Here is a 23,499-nt window from a genome sequence, read left to right as displayed (position 1 = left end):
GCTGGTCCCGACATGTGTGTATGTGTGTGTAAGTAAGTGGGTGGGGGTGTTGTACGACAACTATTATCGTGATTGCAACTATAATCATAATAAACCAGGGATTAGAGATGCATCGCCTGTCATATAAACAGGGATTAAGTTGGTCACACGGCGCCTTGTTCTATATTGTTATGATTTGTCTCCATTTGGCCCGCGCGGCTGAGCCTGTAAGCCCTTTACCCTCCACGATAATGAGGATGTATCAGCATTGTGCTCAGTAATTGGGAGAGGTTTGTATCGTCGCCTCCTTCCTGATTTAATCGCTTTGTTTTTTGTTGTATCCGTAAACCGGCGTCACAGCGAAGCGTCGTGGGCGGGTTTACGCGTCAAATTTTCTCAGCCACGCTTGCCGGTTGTCGCCTCGCAGCCGACACGTGACGCGGTGCGTACGGGAAGGCGCAACGAGCCGGCTTCGCGTTTCACCAAAAATAGGCAGAGGGGCCGCCGAGCGTGTAACGTCTGGAGTTATTATCTGTGGGGGCGTTACCTTGGAAGGCCAGGAAGTCCTCCAGAGCGTTGGGCAGAGCGTCCTCCCTCTGGTGCTCGTGCTCGGAAAGCCGGGCCATGCGGTACTGCAGCAGACGCCGCTGCTTCCCGAATCTACCTCGGCAATCAAAGTGAGCCAACAGCTTCTCCAAATCCTGCAGGCGGGTCCTCATCTCTTCCGCCTTGTACAGTAACGACACAGACATTTATCACGGACGCCGTCAGTGTGAATACAGACCAAAAAAACCCAACATGCATGCATCCAGATCTGTGTTTATTCATTCAGACGCGAGGATTGAGATAGGGTTGACATTAATATGTAGTATTTCAACAAAAAGCAATGAATAAATGAATACCAACAACAGGATAAAGATAGAACACAGGTTTTCATATCCACACACACACACACACACACACACACACACACTGCTCTCTGCATAGCATGTGGCTAAAGAAAGCGCTTCAGACGATAACTGGATTAGACTTCTTGGAGAATGGAAGTCCGGGGTGGGAAAATTGAATGAAGGCGCTGTGATTGGCACCAATTTGTTCACCCTGGAAGTTAAATGGTTTTAGCCTCTAAAAGGGGGCTGTGAACGCACCTCATTTTCACACCACCACGGTGTATATATGTCTCACATATGTGTGTGTGTGTGTGTGTGTGTATTCGTGTGTGTTGCCGTCTCCGGAAGCAGAAATAACTTGCTGATGGTATTAGTTAGCGACCGAGGTGTTAACAAGCTCACATCTTCCATCCATTTTTTCTTATTTTTATAGGCGCAACATGCGTTTCCGATGCCGTGCTCCTCCTTGTCTTTGAATAAGCACCATGCATGCAGCTCTACAGCTCCCCGTTTATTTCCCCCGGGGGCCTTCTTGATCATCGATCACATATCTCTGTCTTTACCCGAGCGTGCTCTCTTTGCGCTTGTTAGTCTTTCCCTTTTCCATGCTTGCAAAGCCAGATGAAAATGTGAGAAGAGAAAGCGGATGAGGAAAAGGAGAGTCGGAGGAGGGGGGGGAGAGACCGAGGAGTAATTGCAGGTGTTCAGAGCAAAGACAAGGCTCGGCTTGTTCACTGAATTGCTAATACTGTAGGAATCACAGCGGGCATTCGCACAGGTACAAGTCGGTCCGGGGGAGAACACGCGGCCCTCCTTTTGGCTGGGAGAAGAAAAAAAAAGAAAGTGTTCAGAGAACATGTCGGTGGTATTGGATGTGCTCCGGGAGGCAAACCCAGGGCGGCGGCACCTTAGCACACAGACGTGGGCTGCAACAAATCTAAAGGGACGGAGAGAAGCTGCCCAGGAGATCATTAGGGCGATGTCTCTTTCTGTTTCACTGCACATCCACTGTTTACTTGCAATCTACAAACACAAAGGAGCCACCCGGCTATCACGAGGGTCCACAAAGGCAAGATGTGCCGGGGGGGGGACTGGACCAATTCAACAACAAATTGCAGCCCAGATGGTAAGGGAAGCATTGATGTACAGTTTGGGCAGCAACACACGCTAATAAGTGTTTGATAAGGTGCAATATACGACATTCAGAGCATTAATAAAGCAGAAAACATATATTTTACATGTATAGATGGAGTGGATAGCATATTATTTTATCAATATACACTCTATATGTCAGTATAGTGGAATATGTGCGTTGTTAGCCGTTGTTAGCTCTTCTTCCTCGCTTCGGTTCGTCTGCGCATGCTCCTAGCGCCCTGCTATATTACTCTCTAAGTGTTTGATAAGGAGCAAAGTACGACATTCAGAGCAATAATAAAGCAGCAAACATCTATTTTACATGTATAGATGGAGTGGATAGCATATTATTATATCGACATACACTCTATATGTCATTAGAGTGGAATTTGTGCGTTGTTAGCCGTTGTTAGCTCTTCTTCCTAGCTTCGGTTCGTCTGCGCATGCTCCTAGCGCTTGTTCGTGAGCGCGCCCTCCTGGCGCCGCGCCGTACTGCTCTCAAATAGCGGTAACAGCTGATGATGACGTGCCGGCGGACAGCGTCCACGTGCAGACGTAGCACCCCGCCCAAACGTTTGAGTTCCCTTTCAGGTTCACCCTGTTGTTTTGTAGGGTTAGCGCTGTTAGCGCCGTCAGCTACTAGTCGCCATCGTGAGAGTCACGTAGAGGCAATCAAAAAATGCTCCATGATCGTGTACTCTTGCACCTGTAAATGGTTTATTGATATTTCAACGTTGTGTTTGCGTCTCCTCTCGCCTCATACACACCAAAAACAATCACAAACAACCGTGAAACTCACCTGTTTCTTGACGAGGCCGTAGCAAACCGGGCATTCCTCACACTGGTGAGTGGCCCTGCTGTGGAAGTAGTTCATCTCACACTTGTCACACTTGTACCCCAAGAAGCCCTGGCGGCAGTGGCACGTCCCGTTACTGTGACACTGCATTGAGATGGAGCCCATGGGGTCACAGTTACAGGCTGGGAGAGGACAGAGGACAGAGGACAGAGGACAGAGGACAGAGGACGTAGGACAGAGGAGAGCGGGATGGGACCATAAAGAAGGACAGAGTTAGAAACGTCTTCCTGTGGGATTCTGTCTTAGAAGATGTATTAAAGGATTAGAGGAGGGCACACAGTGCAGTTGCGATGCCTGAAGTGAAGTCCTATACCTCTGCAACCTCGTGACGAGAATCCAAAGAAGCCCACTCGGCAGGAATCACACAGTCTCCCCTCCACTCCGGCACGACACGCACACCGCCCGGCGATTGGATGGCACGCGACGGACGACGAGCCAATTGGATTACACTTACACCTGAGGAAGGCGGGGAGACGATAGAGACTCATACGCTCACTCATCATGTGTCTACAAAAGCAGATAATAAACATGCCGGTTCTTCACAGGTGATCTCCACACCTCTCACATCCGACACCTGGTTGCAGGTTGAAGAAGCCAACGTCACAATAACTGCAGTCCCGGCCGGTCACGTGAGCGAGGCAGCGGCACGCTCCGGTCCGAGGGTGGCATTCATCTGAGCGCCCAGAGGTTCCTCCGGGGTTGCAGCCGCACGCTAGAGGAAACACATGAATGTATAAACAATGACAATGTTTACCTGCTGATGTGTTTGTAATGCATCCTCTTGGTACGGATGAATTTTTTTTTTTTTTTATTGATTTGATTCTCGGGAAAAGCGCTGGAGGGAAAAATTTAAGAAAATGACAGAGCATGCACTCGCGAGCTGTTGAAGGGCGAAAAGCTGCAAACAGGGTCAACAGCTGAGATGCATTCATCCTCTGGTTTACTTCACACCTCCGTACGGGATAATGTCAAGGAGAGATCGGAGAGTCTGAACTCCGCCTCCACGTGAAAGCACCATTTTCTGCATTCCTTAAAGAAAGAGAGCTACACCCAAGGCCACGCCATCTTCAGTGGAATTTATCTTCTTTTACTTTTACTCGACCACGCGGTGAACTGAGCAATCAGACTCCTAAAAGGCATGCTGATGGTATGACATGTCTTGAGAATTTGTATTTCAAAAAAATCCCCTCCAAAACATCTTTTAAGATAAAAAAAACTATGATGATATTATGTTTTCTATTAAAGTTCAGTCATGTTGAACATTATTAAATTAAATCTACTTCTTATCCCTCACTGTGAAATCTTCATCTCCAAATACATAAAAAAAATAAAGTCCTTGTGGGCTCTTGCAAGCTGTTATGTAGTTATATGCTTTACGAAAAACACTTCACTTTCAAAAGGAACGTTTGATTTCAATTACTCGTCGCCTTGAGTTTTGTGAAGAATCCTCTCTCGCCGGCCTCCACAGCGAACAACTCATCCCACTGAGAAGAAAGTCTTGATGAATGAAAGTAACGGCAAAACTATATCATTACATCCATTTACACAACTCTCACACACGCCTAATAACATGAGTGTCATATTTAAAACACTTTGCTGTACTTGCTGATCCGGAGCAGAAGCTTGAGACTGTTTATCTGTTTTAAATATAAGAGTTAAGTGTTCGGGAAGTCCTGAGCGCGCGTCTGAGTGAACGCGACTCGGATGAAAATGATCGTGAGTTTTGGAAAAGGGGAAGTTTTGATGTTTTTTTAAAATTGTTATGAATTAGTTTTTGTTAGACCCCCCCCCCCCTCATCCCCCGTGCTATGGAGCCAAATCAGGGTCAATAGTTTTGTTTATTTAAAAAGAAGATTTGAACCTGAAAAAAAGTTTGAACAAAAAAAAAAAAGAAAACTCGAAAAAAATATTAAAAAAAACAAAACACAACCGAGTCAAAGTTATATTTAACCCCCGGGAAACTTTTCATGCTGTAAATCTGTCAAAGTTTGAGACTTTTCAGGTTCAAATCTTTTCCTCAAACAAAACTCTCGCCTCTGATTGGTCTCCACGCCTCCATCAGGACCTTTCCTCTCTTCCTCTGTTGCCGGTTCTTCTTTCCCTCTGGAGGCCTGCGAGGAAAAGTTTCAAGAAAGCATCTGTTGAAGGTGAGCTCAGGTAAACTTTCCCCCTCAGCAGGTGAACGTAAAAACCCTCAGCAGGTCCATCGTTCTGCACGCTGAAGGTCAGACATCCAGCCGAGAGCAAGACGTCGACATCGTTCTGCAGAAAGTACACCTTCTCTCTCTCTCTCTCTCTCTCTCTCTCTCTCTCTCTCTCTCTCTCTCTCTCTCTCTCTCTCTCTCTCTTTCCTATCCGTCCCAGTGATTTGTGGCCGACTTGACCGATCAATCCTCCACCGTTTCTCCGTAAACTTACGCTTGCACTTCTGTCCGGCCGTCTGGTTCGTCGCGTCGCCGTAAAAACCCGTCCGGCAGCGCTCGCACCGCTCGCCCTCCGTGTGCCGCAGACACTTCAGACAGCGGCCGGTGACGTGGTCGCACGTCCCCAACGCGTTGGCGTCCACGTTGCCGTTGCAGTCGCACCTCGCGCACCGCCGAGCGCCGCCGGATCGTCCCAGGGGGTCGCCGAAGTAACCGTCCTCACACATCTGACAGCGCATCCCTACACACACACACAGACACACAGACACAGACGGACAGGTGAAAGAAATGGGCGGGATTAAAGGGATGACTGAGCTCCAACACAGCTGGAGGTCGTCCCCCATGTCGCCCCATGACTCTGTGATAATCAAAAGTTAAAAACCTGACATCGGATGTGTGTGAACTACGAGGGACTTTGTGGAATGAGCTGCTTTTAAAGCCGAGGTCTCTTCATCATGAAGCTGTCGGGTGAAAAATGCTCCCACTGCTTTTGTTCTTCACATAAAAGCCCATTTGTTTGCTGTGTGAAAGATCTATATATATATATATATATATATATATATATATATATATATATATATATATATATATATATATATAAATATTTGTCCCCCCCGTTGGTGGTGCTGGTGGTTCAGCCCTCACCTGTCTGTCCCGCGGGGCAGTCGGTGCACACCACCTGTCCCGTCGCCGCAATTTCGGCACAGCTGCTCCGGTCCGGGCAAGGGCACGGCCGGCAGTCGCCCGGCGTGCCAATCAGAGCGTTGCCGTAGTAACCGTCCAGGCAGCGCTCGCAGGTCACGCCGCCGGTGTAGTCCGAGCACTCGCACGCACCTGCGGGCAGAGAGGAAGGTGACGATCGCACACACACCAACACAAACAAACACACACCTGCTTGCAGGCGATGTTGTTCCCCAACACTTAAAGGTGTGACTCAGACCTCTCAGGCTGCTGTTCTCTCCATCGCCAGCGGAGGGCGCTGTGTCTCTGACCATCGCTGCACTGCAGCCGGCCGTGCAAACGCCACCACCACTCCACAGTGCAACATGATACAAAAAAACAAAAAAAAAGAAAAGAAAACACAATCCCCTTCCCACAGCCCGCCGTTGGAGAGCGGAAGACAACTAAATTCCCTCCGTCTATAATTGCTTTGGGAAATATAAGAGCCAAATGCAGTCCGAAAGACCTTCAAGTGAAGCAATTCCCCCACCAAGTGGGAGAGATTACCAATTCTATGATGTGTTGGAAAAACAAACTGTTGTTTCAAAGGCCTTGCGAAAAAACACCCAACAACTCACGGCTTTGAACCCCCTTTAAGGGGATTCGACCGCGTGCAACATGTGCCGGCGTACAGGTAACACGCACCGAATCCCTGCAGATTCTTCAGTCCTCATTATGCCACGGTTCAGATCTAGCGAGGTATACAAGGCACGCCGCGATGAACAGGGGGAAATATCTACAACGGTGGAGGAACCGACATGTCTGAACGACTATAAAACAGCAAAAACAGCTCCGTCTCCGGCTCAGTGGCTCTGAGACGATCGCACCCGGCATGCAAAAACCCACTGCTGAAACTTTGTGCAATGAAAAGAGGGGAAATGTGACGTGATGCAACGTGGCGTTCTGATTTAATAACTGACTGACTAACCTAAAGAGGACCGCAAAGTAATGCATGTTTCCTTTCTACCCAAAAACTGCTATGACGCTCAGAAGACCGCATTAAACAGACGATCACAAAAAAACCTTCGCATTTATGCCGTTTTAAAATATAACAAATAAAAACGTCTGTTTCTGCTGCCAGAAGACATTCAGTATTCCAGCTGCGCTGCGTGGTTTGGTATTCACTCGGTGTCTCGATATCCGAGAACGTCCACTTTTTTAAATTTTAAAAAAATCATTTAATAAAAAAATGTCAAAGTTTCCGCCTTCAGATAACAACGATTGCGCTGATTTTCTGGAGAAGACCAAAAAGATCTCGATGCACAGCGAATAATCCGCCGGCATGCAGGTTTTTTTTTTTTTTTTGACAGATTCCTCATTAAAACATTTTCCCATCACTCCCTCGTCGCCCCCGGTGGGATTCGGCGAGCGGCTCTTTGCCGTGCATTTTTTTTAAAAATCCGCTCACACCGCCGGAGCCTGAGAGTAAAGCAGCTGGTTGGAGGGGTCACCGCATCGCTGAATAAAAAAGCCCAGCGCACCTCAGCCCTGCTTGTCGAGCACATGTGAGATGGAGTAGCGGCCGCGAAAAAGCTAAATTGATCACACCGCCGCCCCGCGAGGAGGAAGAAGGGCGGGAACAATTATCCCGCCGCCCCGCTGGAGCGCAAACCCCTGGGAGTGAAAATCATTAGTTTCCCTCCAGAGGTTGAGGTGAATAACGCATCACTTCCACGCGCGTGACGCCGTGTGAACACAGCATTTAGGGACGATTGTTCCCCGAGCAAAGAAAGAAGTGAATCTCTCTTGACACTCCACGGAAATTTAACGGCGGGGCAGGAAATGTGCTGACTTTTTTCTCCCTCGGCGCTATTAGCATTCCGGCGGCTACTCGGAAAAAAAGCTAACAGCATGCGTCGCAGAAAAAAAAACGCCGCCGTCTGGCTCCTCCCACGTGAACCCCCCTCCCCTCTGCTAGCCGCCGCCGCGCTAATCATGCATACGTATCATGTTCATCGGTGGATCAACGAGCGTTCATTCGGCCTTAATGATTTGGGATTCCTGCGGCGCCGCACACTTTCAATCCCTTCCACAAAAAAAACACACACACAATCCTGCCATGCCGCCCCCGCCCTCTCGCACCCCCCCCACCTTCCCACCTTTCTTTCTTCGGCTGCACTTTCCGCCTGAACTCTGCTTGTCTGTTGTGAGACGGCGAAGCAATATTTCTGTGTGCGAGACAAGCAGTCTGAAGGTGTTTTTTCCATCTTCTTTTCTTCCAAAGGGCCTCATACACACATTACACACTCCGACAGAGCTCCTTTCTCCCAGTGCTCATTCTACCTGTACCTCGTCCCTGCACTCCTCATTGTGCTAAAGACACACAAACACACACGGGTCTAATGCACTTCATTAAGGAAGCCACTTGTGGAGGTTAGGGATGAGTACAGCGCCGTGTCGGAGCCGCAGAGGCCCGGAGAGCCACTACAGAAACGGATGAAAGACCGGCAGGTTCGCCATCTTTCTTTTCTTCCACATTTCCCTCAATGAGTGTGTTTATAGTTGTGCGTCATTCAGTGTTCCTCTCAAACAAAGTGCGACGAGTAGCTCTCCCACAGATTGGGGTTATCATTGTTTTGCAGTCGCTCGTAACAGCTTTAACGCCACATGGAGGTAGAAAAGTGGCGACGAGAAAAATGGATTTTATGGAAGTGTGCTTTCGCTGAGGAGGAGATAAGAGCGGAGCCGCTCTTCTCTTATTACGTTCCTCTCCCCCCCCCTCACCCGAAAATTGAATTCATTTGCCCACCAAATTTAGTTTCTAAAGATCGCCGCGTGTCACTCTGCGCCATCTTGGGAGCTCCGTCTTAAAGGAAGGAGGGGGGGGTGACGCGTTGAGGGTCTCTGATGGAAAATACGAGAACAACAACTCGCGAGCTCAAAGCGCGACATGCGGCGGCGTGAGTTAAGCGAGCGCTCGGGCTACTTCTCGCTCGTCCGAGTGACGATGAAAAGACTTTTAACAAAGTCGTTGTTTTTTTTTTTGTTTTTTTTTACGTAAACACAACGTGGGACGTGAAGTCCAAAAAACACACAAGCTTTTTTTTTCCCCACTGCGTCCACAGTCTCGGCCCAGTGGAGCGATCAAAAAAAAAAAAGCTTCGGGCCAAGTAAATGTATATACTAATGCATGTGAACTCCCTGTTTTTAATGAAGTAGAGAAGGAAACAGAACCGAGAGAGAGAGAGAGAGAGAGAGAGAGAGAGAGAGAGAGAGAGAGAGAGAGAGAGAGGACGAGCAGCTCTGAGGCCTCGAGGGTGAGAAGTTGGGGGTGAATCTGTTTGATGGGGATGTTGCTTTAACACAGACGTGTGTGTGTGTGTGTGTGTGTGTGTGTGGGGAGGGGGGGTGTTCGTATACTTGTATACACGCTGTCCGTCCCCCATACACAATGTGCACAATCAGGACGAGTGGGGATACATGTTTTCGTCGCACTGTGACCGTGAAAAAAATAAACGCATCAATTCCTATTTTGGTGCAATAGCGGCCGTCAGACAAATTGACATGTCCACGGCTCCCTCCCCCTCCCTCCCCCTCTGCCCTCCCTCCCCTCCCCCGAGGGATCCGGGGATGCAAACTCTGAGAGCGGCGCTCGTGTTTCATGTCGCCTCGCTCCGGCTGTTATAAACGGTTTACTGTGTATTTTAACTCTAATCACATGTCAGTGTTTGAATACCTCGCACTTTTATTCAGCCGATTTGACAACTTTCAAACTTTCTCCGGCTTTTCCTCTTGCATTTATTTATGCTCTTGCTCCTTTTTTAAACATTTTTTTTTAGCCACGCTAGCAGATCGGACCACTGATGTATCTCAACATCCAGTTTAGTTGGAGGACGCTTTGAATTTTTACATTTTTTTTGCGTAGACGTTCATGGTCCCCAGATGATGATTACTCTTTAGTGACCCCCCCCCCACCTCTCCTCTCCCCTTCTACTGGATGCTCGTGATGCATCTTCATCACTTTCATGATCCCCCCTGACCTTTCTTCCAGTGCCATCACGGCATTGACGTGTGTGATCTTTGAGTGAACAACTCTTGGATGGATTGCACTCGCAGGTTTTGTGAGCACCGCCTGCTTTGTGGAGGAAAATACATAAAAAGGACTTCAACGGGTCGATAATCAATGAATCGGTCTCAATAACCCATTAGCACGCTCTGAGTTCATTGATCTTTAGTTCCCGCTTTGAACGAATATGACAGACGACGACTTGGCGATATGCTAGCATTCATAGCGATGCTAACGCGCTAAACTAAGATAGGGGACCTAATGACGTTCAGCACAGCTCTTTCAGCGTTTTGTTGAACGTGTCTCTTTCACTCACCCTGACATTAAACAACATCCTTTTCACTGCACAACATCTCGCTAATTTCTTCTTTTTTTCATTATTTATCACCGACCACACCCGGGTAAAAAGAGCTTCATGTCTTTCGCTGTAAGATGCAGCGTGTAGCTGAGAGGTTTTCTCTTCATATCGGCTGTTTCTAGGCAAGGGAAACTTCCTCATTTTCATTCATTTTCGTGACGCGCCAGCTTCGGTTGTGCTAAGTTTTCCCCGCCGTCCAAACTAATTTCATCGAGGGGAGAAAAAAAGATTGAAGCCTTTTTAAATCAGCGGTCTCTGACAGTGTGACTGGAAACCGAGGCGGGCAGACAGAGTGTGCACATTGTTTATCTTTCTGTTTATTTCGGTGTAAAATAAATGCGCTGCTTGTGAGGAGATAAGTAAAGCGTGCTGAATGGGATCAGCAGGAGAAATTACATGGTGAGATTCATTCTAACTGACTACATCTGTCTTTCTTGCTCTCTCTCTCACTTCTTCCCCCCCGTCTCGTCCTCCCCCCCTCCCTCTCCGTCGCTCCTCATATCCCATCACGCCGATACAGGCCGGGCATCTCAGGGCTTAGCCTGCAACAAACGCAGCCCACCAGAGAGATTAGGGAGCAGAATAAGCCGGCGCGAGAGCCGGCTTCGCTCTCTATCAGTTTGTCTGCTGCAACTTTCCTCCCATACATTTTTTTTTCTAAATAACGACCTCAGAGAGCTGAAGATGGCATTTAGGCGGGCGTTTGGGAAACGCACGCCCCGGCTTACTGGGTCTCATTCTCAAGCAGTCCCTTTGTTGGTAAACACTCCACAGCGTCTTCCATTTTTAAGCTAGCGTCGCACTGAGCCGCACGCTTTTTGGTCATTTCTTCATCCCCTAATTGATGCAATGAGACGGTTATTCTAGGTGATGGCCTTTTTGTTTTGGACCACTTCAATGTGTTTCGCTGCAGGAGACCCCCCCCCCCCTCCTTCCTCCCTCCCGGTGGTCCGTTCCCCTTCACAGACCCAGGGCTAAGAAAAGCACAGCCGTGTCCGCCGTCCTGCAGTGGGGGGCGTGACATTTAGCTATGCAAAACCGTGGCGTGCATTATTCCAAAAATTTGGCCTCACACAAATGTCACAGTGAGAAACAAGCATATGCCGTTATGAAACAGAACGAAGGGCCCAATTAATTTGGAGGAGGGTGGGGGGGGGGGGGGGGGGTGGAGCCAGATGCTTCGCAGCATGCCACATCCAGGTACTTGCAAGCTAACTCTAGCTAGCCTCCTTAGCGCGACTCAAAGCCACAGGAGAAAACGTGGTTTCACTTGAAGTCTACGGATCGGGGCAAACTTTATCCCACGTACGGACCCAGAGAAAGATCACTTAGCTCCACATGGACCCGCATTAAACCTTCCAAGCACAATGTAATGTGTCATTGACAAAGAGAGGGGGAAGTCAATTTAAACGATTCCCCGATGATTGACTCCGCGCCCTTAATTACTTGCCAGTTTTTTCAATTTTTAGACTCATGTTTGACAAAGAAAACATCTTCAGATGCCGCTGTTCTTTGAAGACGTTGGAGGACTTGCTAGCGCGTGTCCTTTAGGGACGCGGGGCTAAGAGAGGAGCGCTAACACAGCTAAGAGAGGAGCGCTAACACAGCACCGTGTTGCCCGATACCCAGCAGAGGCGAGACGGTGTCGGCAGCATCATGTGTTTCATTTGTTCAGGTGATTGATGCTCCCCTACAGAGCGGGCTGCGGTAAAAATTGAGTGTCTCCATTTCATCTATGCATTACAATCATCTCTTTCCTTCCTCGACCCTCCACCTTATAAATCATGGGCTCTGCCCAATTTTTATGGATGCCGTGTATGCGATTAACACAGTGTACACACACACACACACACACACACACACACTGCAGAGGAGCGTTGTCCAGGCCGGGGGGGAAACACGGAAATGAAAGTATGCTTAACACCGTGAGGAGCTCGTGCACTCCCACCCACTTTCTCGTGGCGTCTGAAGGACATATGTTTGCCTTCATCGGCCCCGCAGCGCAAGCGCTCGTCGGGAAATTCGCAATTTGCTCGTTCCGCCGCAAATATTAACATTTCCAATCTGTTGTGTTTCACTACGGCAAATAGAGCCGACACGACTCAGGGAGCGTTAATAAATCATGGTTATGAAGCACCATTGGCTGCAGCCTCCCTCGGCAGCCAGTGAATAAACTCCATCCCGATTTCCGTCTGTGGGCACACACCCTGCGTGATGATACAAGTCGGGAGGTAATTATGCAGCAATTAAGAGCCTGATAGGAGAAGCAGCAGGTTGGTCCACCCTCCTGGTGACGAATAATGAACCCGGGTGCCTGTAATCAACTCACTTTGATAGTTCCCCTTGACCTGAACCTATGCAGATTCACCGCCTTTTTTTTTTTTTTTTCAATTGTCTTCATTGAAGACGAGCCAGCCGGCTGTCAGAAATTGACACGTCATCATCATCCATTGGAGGAGGAAAAAAAGCTAATTTTAACTCGCTACCTTCCCTAGCTAGCTAGGGGGTTGTCAGGTGTGAACTCTTTATAAAAGATGCAAAATGCAGCTACGCTCAACCTGTAATAACTTCAAGCAACTTAGTAAAGAAACACAATTGTGCTTCGGCCGCGGTGAAAACTCTGATTTTCTTTTCGATATGTTTAAAGAACGGGAGGAAAAAGAAAAAATAGCCGTTTCTGTTTTTACCTGCTTGTGTTTTGATTGCACAGCGTGTGCTGTGAAAGACTGAAGGATGTGCGAGGAGAGGAGTCTGCACAGAAGGGAGTCAAGGACGCTCAAAAGCTAAGTCAAGGTGACCGGAGGAAAGCAGGTGCAATCCTAGCGGAGAGGAAGAACGAAGCCAAAGAGAGAGAGAGAGAGGGCTGACGAGGGAGTCTGGGGAACAAGAAGAGGCAGAGAACAAGTGTGTGTGTCCGCGTGAGAGAGAGAGAGAGAGAGAGAGAGAGAGAGAGAGACATCCAGATTGAGAGGAGACATAAGACACACAGGAAATCTGCAAGCAAATTAGACATCATTAGCCAAGAGGCGGCTAACAAGTCTAATTAGGGGGGAAGCAGGCAGGCAGTGATACCAGACTTGCTTCCGGACCTCAGATGCACACACACACACTCATAAAAACACACACACACACACACACACACACACACACACACACACACAGTCACAAAGCACACTCACAGCCAAAGCTTCAGGCATCTCCTAACTAGGTCAGATCTCTGATACTTTAAGTCTGAGGGTAGGAGGCAAGGATAGAGAGGAAGAGAGAGAGAGATTGAGAAAAGATTACAAAAAATGGAGGGCGGGGCCTCGGAGGGGAGACTTGTCTGTTCTTGGTGAGACGTAGAGCCGCGTTTAAGGCTGCGAGAGCGAGATAGTGTGGAGTATAGGTATAAATAACCGCACAGAGGTTGACTTGTTTACACGCTAAACAGCTGCTGTTTTACTTCCGTCGTTTACGGGACGTCGCGTCTCCGATATGAATCAGAGAGAACGCTGCAGCTGCTGTTATTATCTCCCATAAAGATGTCAGGTGCGTTAAACACACGCGCCTACAGTAGCTCAGCTGCTATTCTACACATTCCTCGTGCGAAATGAGGGGTGTGTTGCCGTCGTGTTAGCGCAGACATCCAGTTCTCAGCTTGAGTGATGGCTCGCCAACACACCTGAGGGATGACTGAGTTACATTCCCTTGAAGCGACGGTGACTGAATGTCAGCTCCGGGAATACACGAGGAAAAACGCTTCAGTCGAAAGCGCCCGCGTCTCTTTCTGTTCCCTCTGCTCTCTCCGAGTGCACGGTGACAGGAAATATTGTCTCGGCAACTTCTGATGATCCCTCAACTCGTAAAACGCCGACTGGATGCTTTTCGGGAGAACGACATCGTCGGCTATCCGGAAACTTGGGTCCGTTGAATATTCGAGAAACACTATTTTGTTTCATGAGCAAAGCTTGTTTCTATGTGCAAGACTACTCGTGCTAACTTGCGAAGTAGTGGACTTTTAAATGACGTATGAAGTATAAAGTATGATTAAATTCCTTTTTTTGTGCAACGACTACACCGCTTCTTTCTCTCATTGTGAAATTTCTGAGCTATAGTGTACTTCACGGTTAAAGCGAGTAAGGTTATTGTATTTTTAAAACCTTTTTCTATCTGCCGTTTACAATTATGACACGTTTACATTCACAATGATCACTTTTAGGGGCGTGGCTTAAGAGGGGGGCGTAAGCGTTGCCAACTTGCCGACTTTCCCGCCACATTTAGCGACTTGACGTTAGCGCTGCTAGCTGCTTTCTTCCGCAAAGGCTTTCGAAAATCTAGCTCACTTCCGCAGCGTTAATAGGGAGTGATTTTTTTTAATTTCGGCTCGGCAAATATCTTTCAAACTTAACTTTCTGTTCAGTACCTGTTGCCTCAAGCTGAAGTAATACCACCGTTATTTGTTTGTTTTTCTTAAACCTGGCAAAGCTACACAAAGGCAATAACAAAACAAACACCGTACAGCTGTTTTCACGGGCCGCGGAGCACTTCCTGCGACTGAAAAGTGACTTTTGGGCTCCTAAAACCTGTGGAGTTCTTCTTCATAAGCTGTTATTTGTGTACAGGTATCAATGAAATACACACAAACACACACACACACACACACACACACACACACACACAGACACACACACATCACTGAACTGTGAACTGCTGCTGTGACTTCCTGTCATGACCATATATGGACGTTGTAGCAATGTTGCAGCAATGCATAGTGTATAAAGATACAATTAGCAATACTATTATCATATTGTATCATATTTATCATAGCAATATTACTATCATATCTTTGTGCAATGCTGTTTTATATTTTATATGTTGTGCCTTATTTGTTATTTATTTATTTTTCACCTGAAGTTTATTGTAATTCTGTGTGAGGACGACTGAGTAAAATCAGCTTTTCACTGTGTGTGATGTGTGCGTTTGACAGTGAAAACATCCTGGATCCTGTGCGTGTCACTGGTTACCTGTCTCCGGATGACAGCCGCCGTGCCCGTGGCAGTTGCACGGCGCGCACGGCGAGAGCGGCCCTCCGGCGGCGTCTTCCCGGGTGAACCCCGGCGCGCACCGCTCGCAAAACTGCCCCTCGAACCACGGCGGACAGGAGCAGGACTCCACCCACGGGGCCGGGGCGCCGGCCGGACCGGAGGAGGCCGAGGCCGAGGTCAGGGTCACGCCCGCGAGCTGCGACGTGTCTGTAGAGAAGAAGAAGGGGGAGAAAGAGGAGGAGGAGAAACATCACTTTGACGTAAAACTGATGCTCGAAAAAGGTCAGCAAACCGACCAATTGTTGCCTCGGTGGGCTGTTGAAGTGTTTGGAGCATCTGCTTTCCTCTGGAATGAGTGCAACTTGTGTGTGTGTGTGTGTGTGTGTGTGTGTGTTACTCTCCGTGTGTGTGTGTCTGTATCTCGTTAAGCAGTAGGTTATTAGCATTTGTTGCAGCGCTGTCCCTCCCTCCCTGTCTCATTACAGGTTCTGGCCTGTGTTTACAGTTAACAGTCTGCCACACACACACACACACACACACACACACACACACACACACACATGCACGCACGGACACAATCGCAGAGTCATCCGCCCACGCGTCCGTAAACGCCACACTTAATGCTCACTTGCACACACACACACAGGAGCGCACGCATGCGCCCACACAGGGAACACTCGTCACCCGGGGAATCTTTGATATAGCAAATGAATAAATCACTGCAGCATAGCACGACAAGAAGAAAAGGAGACAGCAGACTCGGTGGAGGTATGTCAGACGTGCAGCTCCTCCGGGGGTTTCGAGATCCCTCTCTCTCCTCTCATGAATAGTGATGGCGGCGGGCCATCCCGAACCGAATCCCTTTCACCCCCCGACACTCTCTAAACCACAACCACAGAGCGGGAAAATCACTTTTTTTTGTTCCCCGGGTGCCAAAACGTTGCGTCTGCTGCCACTGAAGCACCGCGAGAAGGATGGACGGGGTTGTTGTCGGGGATGGGAATGCCGGGCACGTTCGACGAGCTTGGTCCAAAGAGGGGATGAGCTGTGTGCGAGCGGGTCGGCGGCGCGTAATGAGGTGGGGGAAATCTGGGCAGGAGAACCCGGCGAGGAGAAGGGGTGCGGACTTTGACTTCTAAGAAGTCACGAATCCAGCCGATCCCTTCTTCCGCGGTGATGAAACACAGTTCATTTGCACCTCTGAGGGATAATCAGTAGGCGAGCCCGTCCTCTTCCCTCTCCCCATGACTCGCCTTATCCTCTGCCCTCCACCGCCTGAATTCTATTAGCTCATTCGACTTGGGGGTGAAAATGTGCAATTAAAACAATATCCAGGCACTGAAACCCCGTGTCGCCAGTTGATTCATTTCATTTTTAAGTCACGCCGGGCGAGTTGGAGCCATCAATCCTTTTTTTTTTTTGAGGAGAAACCTTGTCAGACAAGTCCAGATTTTGGAATCCCCTTGATTCTCTAATGGCCCTGTGGACTGTGAGCGTTTAGCTCTCTTTAGCCACCTGCACGTCCGGCGAGGCCGCGCTCTCCTTTCAAAATCTCAATATGCGGCGGGATGAAATGGAAAAAACGAAAGGACCTCCCCCCCGCCCCCGCGACTGCCGTTAAAAGCCCGACGCCTTCACGGTCTCGGCGAGACAATGCTCTCATTAAAACAAAGCAGGTCTGCTTGGAGGAGAGACATTTAGAAAATAAGGAGGATGCGAGAAGGGAGAGAGAGAGATGAGAGGACAGCTTTATGGGAGTTTGAAATGAAAGTTAGCGGCGCAGCCTGCAGCGATAAGCCGGTCTTCTAACACGGCGTTTGAGAACTAACACAAATCATTAACAGAGTGTCTCCCCTGTGATGTGCGGCGGTTGCGGTGTGTAAATTGTGTGCTTGACTTTGTTTGCACGTTCATGCGGGCGGGTGGGCGGTTGCAGGAAGCGGTGTTTGATGGAATATGCATGACTGGGCTCCAGTTTCTGTGTGCTCAGAGTCTCTTTTGCAAGTGCACACGAGCGCGTGTGTGTGTGTGTGTGTGTGTGTGTGTGTGTGTGTGTCACACAACGCCTGCACTGAGCAACTCATTAAAATGGTGTAAGTAAGTGGGTGGGCGCTGGTGATTTTGACCAGCTGTTCTGTCTTCTTGGCGCTCTAATCCACAGTAATGCCTCTAAGATCCTGCCTGTGCCTTTACGATGCAGACTATCAGATGGAGAGGGCGCGGGGACACGGCACAAAAATAAGAGGAGGATTTCCAGAACTAGTTGCTAACATCTGGGAATAAATGTCCCGTTCTTCGCTGAGCCACATTCGGAGCGGTTGAACTATTCCCCGACTACAAGCGCTGACATTGTTCTTGCGACTATTTTTGGTGCAGCCGTGTATTAACTTTGAGATGTCAATGTATTTTTGATGAGTGGGAATGTTTTGAAGTCTTTCTGTGGCGCTGATATTGTTTGTAAAACGGTCATGCGTTCAGTAGTTTAGCCCAAATGCACAAATGCCCTCACACAACCAGACCTGTGGAAAAAGAAGAAGCGGTATTTTCCGTGTAAATTGACACAATAGAGCCCAAACTAGTCGATTATGTCTTTGCACACACTATAAAACACACAAACAGACTCTTACAGTTCTGTCCTCCGGCGTTGCTGACTCGGAGAGCTGTCAGGTTGTGAAGGAGTTGTTGGAACTCGAAGGCAGACAATTGAGGTTTAAATCTCATCTCGTTCTCGTGAAGCCTGCGAGACGAGAAGAAAGAAAAACTCATCAGTGGCGGTACGGTGCATCTACACACCCACAAACTGTGATGAGTAACCCAAACACATGTCTAAATGCTGTAAATGTGTGTGTGTGTGTGTGTGTGTGTGGCAGGATGGAGTGATTTTTAGAGCAATTGCATTTTCTCTCCACACAATTAAGAAGATGACATGACCCGTTACACACGTGTTTGACCCTTTTTTTTTTCTTCACGGCGGGCTATCTGCAGCACTGCCAGGCAACACACACACACACACACACACACACACACACACAGTGGGAAAGAAAAACTGAAATGTGCTGACTTCGACACATTCTCAGGGTCTTGATCACTGAGCTTTGCCATCTGCTGAGGGATGTAACGCAAAGCCGGGCTGCACAGCCGACATCTGCCTGTTTTACTCCAGAACTCATGCGCTCTCTTTTCCATCTTGATGAGCGGCGCTGCTGCGTCAGCTCCACACCGCCGCCGCCGAAGATGATGACGATGATGCAGCGTAACAAGGTTTTCCTTTCCCGGTATCGTTTGAAGGTCCCGAGAGGGAGAGGAGCAACCGATTCATGTAATCTTCCAGTACAGGTGTCCGACACACAATTACAGGTAACATTTTCTGTCCCTGAGTATTAATGTGAATTCATCAGTGTGCAGTTGGAAATGCAGGTGTTCAGGACTGGGTTGTTTTTTTTTTTGGTCCAGGTGTTCTGCAGGTCTTTTCCCAGAGGGAGAAAAGGAAGAGAGAAAAAGCCAAAAGGGATTTTATCAATACTAAAAGATTTTTTGGCAACACTCTGTGACATTCACGGTCCCCAGATAAGGAACCCCTGACTCTGAATTTAGTGCCACCCGAATTTGGGGCATTCTTAACGTCCTCTGTCCAAACTGTCCAGACACCTGAAGCCGCAGCCGTAGTTTGTGTTGAGGCAATATTTAGCAAATGTTAGCACCCAAACTTCTTCAAACATCCGTAGGATGACGAACACGGTGAATATTTCCAAAGCTATTTGACCTTCGACAAGCAGTACCGGCCCTTTAAGTGAGCAGCTGGAAACTGTTAGAGGCAACTTATAAAACCTACATTATATCGGGTGCATTAATCATATATGCAAAACACATGAAAAATGAAGTGCAAACCCTCAGGTTTATTGACCATATCAGCGTCCGACAGGCCTTCGGTGTGTGAGTGTTCGATGGCCTTTATTTCACTCGGTCAACAGTTCTCAGCGTGACACTAATTCACTTTGTTTTTTTTTGTTTTTTTGTGTTTCGGGTACATGGCCTCTGTCTCAGCATTAACATTTCCACTGTGCACATGACAGCCTCTGTGCATATGTGTGTGTGTGTGTGTGTGTGCGTTCCCGGCTTGCCATATAGCCTCTCAGTCGGTGCGGCAGGTCCTTGTTCCTTGGCCTGACATGCAGGCACAGTAATAAAGAGAGGCAATTACAAACTGGGCCTCAAAGCCATGGTAATGGAGCCGGTCAGACAGAGATAAGCAGAGTGCGCATGAAAGTGAACAAACTCCCAGTCATGCTTTCCCTACGGAGCGTCAGTGTCCCTTTTAATCAGCAGCAAGCAGAGCGCAGAGAGCCACACTGTAATTAAGCCCGCTCCGCCGAGGATGAGAGGAGATCATCGCGAGGGAAAAGCCCAAAAGAGAACTGGACACATGCACACACACACACACACACACACACACACACACACACGCGCGCCCAAGTGCCCTTCGAGAGAGAGATAGAGATACAAGGTGTGCAAAACAGCAAGACATGAACAGTGTGATATCTGCGAAAATGCACTCCTCTAAAATTGAAAACTGACTCGACTAGAAACGTGCACGCGGACAAATCATTCGTGTATTTCAAGAGCTCATATTTCTATTTGTGCAAATGTGCTCGTGAAGGAAAACACATTTGAATTAGATGGTCTGTTAATTCGAAGTGTAACACTAGAGAGCACGGAGTCCGAACCCGGCGAGCGTCTCGCGATCGGCCGAGTTTTCAATGCGTCTCTGATCCTCACGAGATAAAATGAGAGTTCACGCTTTGTCCTTAATTCTTATGGTTATGTAAAGAGTTTAGTCAGGAGCTTCCTGCTTCACTTGATGATGAAGTATTCCACTAATTGTTGGTTTTGACCCCGTGACCTCGACAAAGTCAGAAAGATTAGTGACATGGTTCAAGACGACCGTCTCTAATTCCCTTCTTGTTTTATTATTTTACTGTGAAAAGCCAAAAGTTGCTGCCAGTTATATACATTCACACAAACATTAGATTCTATCATAATCATAAAAAACACACACACCTTTCCAGGCAAACCTAAAATCTGCATAGACAGTATTTTCATATTCATGAATCGGGAATGCAATTATAAACTCTTATATGTAAACTCCAACGCCATCACAGGTTGAACCGAGCAAACAGGAACTCCACATCTCTCAAAATCGCTCAAAATCGCATTAATCTTTTTCTTCCCGGCTGCTTTGTGTTCAGTATATTTAGCCGTCCCTGATCTGTGATCAAAGACAGAGAATCAGGAAGAAAAAAAACATGACAGAAATGAGCTCAGTGCCAGATGGACCACATGCTACGAGAGCGCTGCTGACTCCTGCAAAGTGCTCCGTACCTTTTTAATAAAGGCAGGCGCACCTGAAACACTTCACTTGACAGCGACAGCCGGGGAACAGCTGATATCTGTATGCAGAACGTTCATCATCTGTGGGAGTTCCTCATTGCATAAATATTATGCTAAAATGCCGCAGACGTAAACATACAGCTACGAGCGAGGCGATAAAAAAGCCTCCCCCGCCTGTTTCCAGGGAACAGGAAGTGAACAGAAGCGACATCAGAGAGACGAGCGCTACCTTATAGAAGTCATCCACCTTCTCCTCTCATCAATCTGTATATTTATCCTCCATCTGATTCTGAAATAATCTCTACCCCATGTGGGAACACAGATGCTGTCAGTCAACAAAGACGCAGACTTTGTGTGTGTGTGTGTTTCTGCTCAATTGATGCTTTCACGTGCCTTTAGCAAAGCGCTTGAAAGCGAATAGATGCCCTTAAAAAAACGGGCACAATTCTCTGTCGACGCATGTTGCTTCGGATTGATGCGAATCAAACTGCCAGATGGGTTGACGTGCTCGTGGGAGAGCTTATACACGTGTGTGTTTTTGTGTGTGTGTGTGTGTGTGTGGCAGAGAGAGAGACAGAGGAAGTGTGAGAGATTGATAGAGAGCGTGCACCGCAGTACATCTGTGCATGGACCTGAGACGTGTAGCGAGATCTGTGGAGAAGTTCTCCAGAGAGAAAGCGCTTAATGACATGTCTCTGTCCCGCAAGCTCCAGTGCATTTCAGAAGAAAAAAAAGGATCTTCTTTAGCCGAGGGCGGGCTCACGGTGCGACAGTAGGGAAGCTCATTACTGGTGCGCAGACACCAGAGAGAGGCGTGGACATATTGCGAGGGGACAGGGGAGACACACTTGGAGTCCCAGTTCAGAGGCTCCATCCTCCGATGGAACAAAGAAGATGTGCTGACTCCAGGAGCCTCGGCCCGATGTTTAGACGAGCAAGCCGACGGTGCATCCAAGAGCTCCTCGCTGCATGTAAACATGCGCATGCAGCTTGTTTCTGCTGTACCGAGACAGCAATGAAATACAGATTTAGGATTTGATGGACAACTGGCATGTTGTGCACTCGGTGAAAATGCTCATAAAATACAGAAATGTGTGCCTGGGTTCTGTTTTTTTTTTTTTTTTCTATGGTCCAGCTCAAGAAATACTGTGGCTCACGACCGCCTTGGTGGAAACACCTGGTAAATAATAAATGTGGATATGTGATATTTCATATGTAGGAGTTGGATAAGACAACTCGGAAAACAACGGGGAAATATATCGAGGGGTTCTCGGGGCGGCGAAGGATGTCCTTTGAATTCGAATTGCGTTTTTTTGTGCAACATTTCGAGAAGCTGTAATCCTTTTCAGCTCACTATACGTAACTGCGCAGCTTCCAAAACCCATAAACATGTGGAGAACTCTCCCACACTTTAGAGATCATACATCCAATTGTCGGTGAAACATTGACTCAAAACCACAAAAGTGAAACCTCAAGGGGAAAAATCAAAGCTCATTAAACTAGTCTTGCCCAAAGTAGTGGACCGACTGACACACGATCATACCGATGAGACCTCTGGTAGCAGCTAGCAGCGTGGCTACGATTATTCAAACTGTAAAGGGTATAGACGCTTCACATGCAGCTAATAGATGCATAAATACAAATATAGCAGCCTGATACGCAGTCAACGTGTCATTCCCATCCGTTCTTTCACCCACCACACTAAAAGCAATCTCAATAAGACTCTTCTGTTCTGTCAAGTTTCCCCCCCTCTCCGCCGCGGAAAACGCTACAACTGTATTGACTCCTGCCCAAACCGACAACACCGGTGGTGTGATTCCAGACAACCGACTGCTGCGTCGGCCCTTTCCCGAGCGAGAGTCCGCCGGTCTGCACTTCACAACATCGATCAGTCCGCTCACGCTTTAGTCATCGCCCGCCGGGCGCTTGCTAGCTCCCCGACTAGCAAAGAGCAACTTACTGAGACGTTACACAGCCTTCTGTGCGTTTTCTCTCTTCAGCTTCTCTAAAATATAACATGCCCTCTGCTTTCCTGAGATTCCCTTTCAGCGGCCTTCAGTTGGGACCGTAACCGTGAGAGAGAGTGCGATCTGAGAAGAACGCGGAGGCTCAACGGGAATGTTTCAAGCTAACGCCCTGCAGGACACGTCTATTCCCACGTGGAGCCTTCAATGCCACTGAACAGTTTTCTCTTTGAATAAACCAAGAGGGACAAAGACGATATAATCCCTTCTTCAGGGGGGAGAAGAGGAGGCTTCCAGAGAAGACGTCATGTCGGTCTGCGCGTGCTGAGGAGGAGAAGGAGGAGGAGGAGGAGCGGCGAAGACGGAAACACCGGGGCAAAAATTGGAGACAAATTGCAACAAAACAGTGTGAAGGAGGTGCTGAGTGGGATGAGAAGGATTACCGGGCTACAAGACGCCGGGCCGAGTGGGGGGAAGAGAACCAAAATAGAGTGAACGTCTTAAGTCTGTTTTTAACAGGTTGAATGTGGAGAGCGGGCCAGCGGCGCACACCCACTCCCCTCGGGCTGACGGACCACATGATGTCTCTCTTCTTCTCTCTCTTTTCCCCTCTCTCTCTCTCTCTCTCTCTCTCTCTCTCTCTCTCGCCCTCTCTCTCTCTCAGTGTAACTAATTACGCTCCCGTTTCCCACCAGGGGGATTCACGCCGCTCCCGCCTCCGGACCAGTCACTCCCGCTAACCATTTTAAGTCCC

General features: G+C 48.3%; 1 protein-coding gene across 1 annotated transcript in view; it reads right to left on the bottom strand.

The window, feature by feature from the left end:
* The window catches only part of lamc3 (laminin, gamma 3), a 97,808-nt gene that overhangs the window by 11,241 nt on the left and 63,068 nt on the right, over window positions 1-23,499 (bottom strand). The window contains exons 11-18 of the mRNA XM_068574676.1: window positions 18,021-18,130; window positions 15,373-15,600; window positions 5,928-6,116; window positions 5,278-5,523; window positions 3,418-3,571; window positions 3,173-3,315; window positions 2,803-2,981; window positions 527-707 (exon numbers count right to left, since the gene is read on the bottom strand). Of these exons, the coding sequence (XP_068430777.1) occupies window positions 527-707; window positions 2,803-2,981; window positions 3,173-3,315; window positions 3,418-3,571; window positions 5,278-5,523; window positions 5,928-6,116; window positions 15,373-15,600; window positions 18,021-18,130 (1,430 nt within the window). The remainder of the gene's footprint in view (window positions 1-526; window positions 708-2,802; window positions 2,982-3,172; window positions 3,316-3,417; window positions 3,572-5,277; window positions 5,524-5,927; window positions 6,117-15,372; window positions 15,601-18,020; window positions 18,131-23,499) is intronic.

This window comes from Clinocottus analis, unplaced genomic scaffold (genome assembly GCF_023055335.1).
Source record: "Clinocottus analis isolate CAN_PGR_092001 unplaced genomic scaffold, fCliAna1.0.p SCAF_13, whole genome shotgun sequence".
Classification (NCBI taxonomy): Eukaryota; Metazoa; Chordata; class Actinopteri; order Perciformes; family Cottidae; genus Clinocottus; species Clinocottus analis.
Note: the sequence above shows the minus strand (reverse complement) of the source record. Positions and strands in the feature narration are given on the sequence as shown.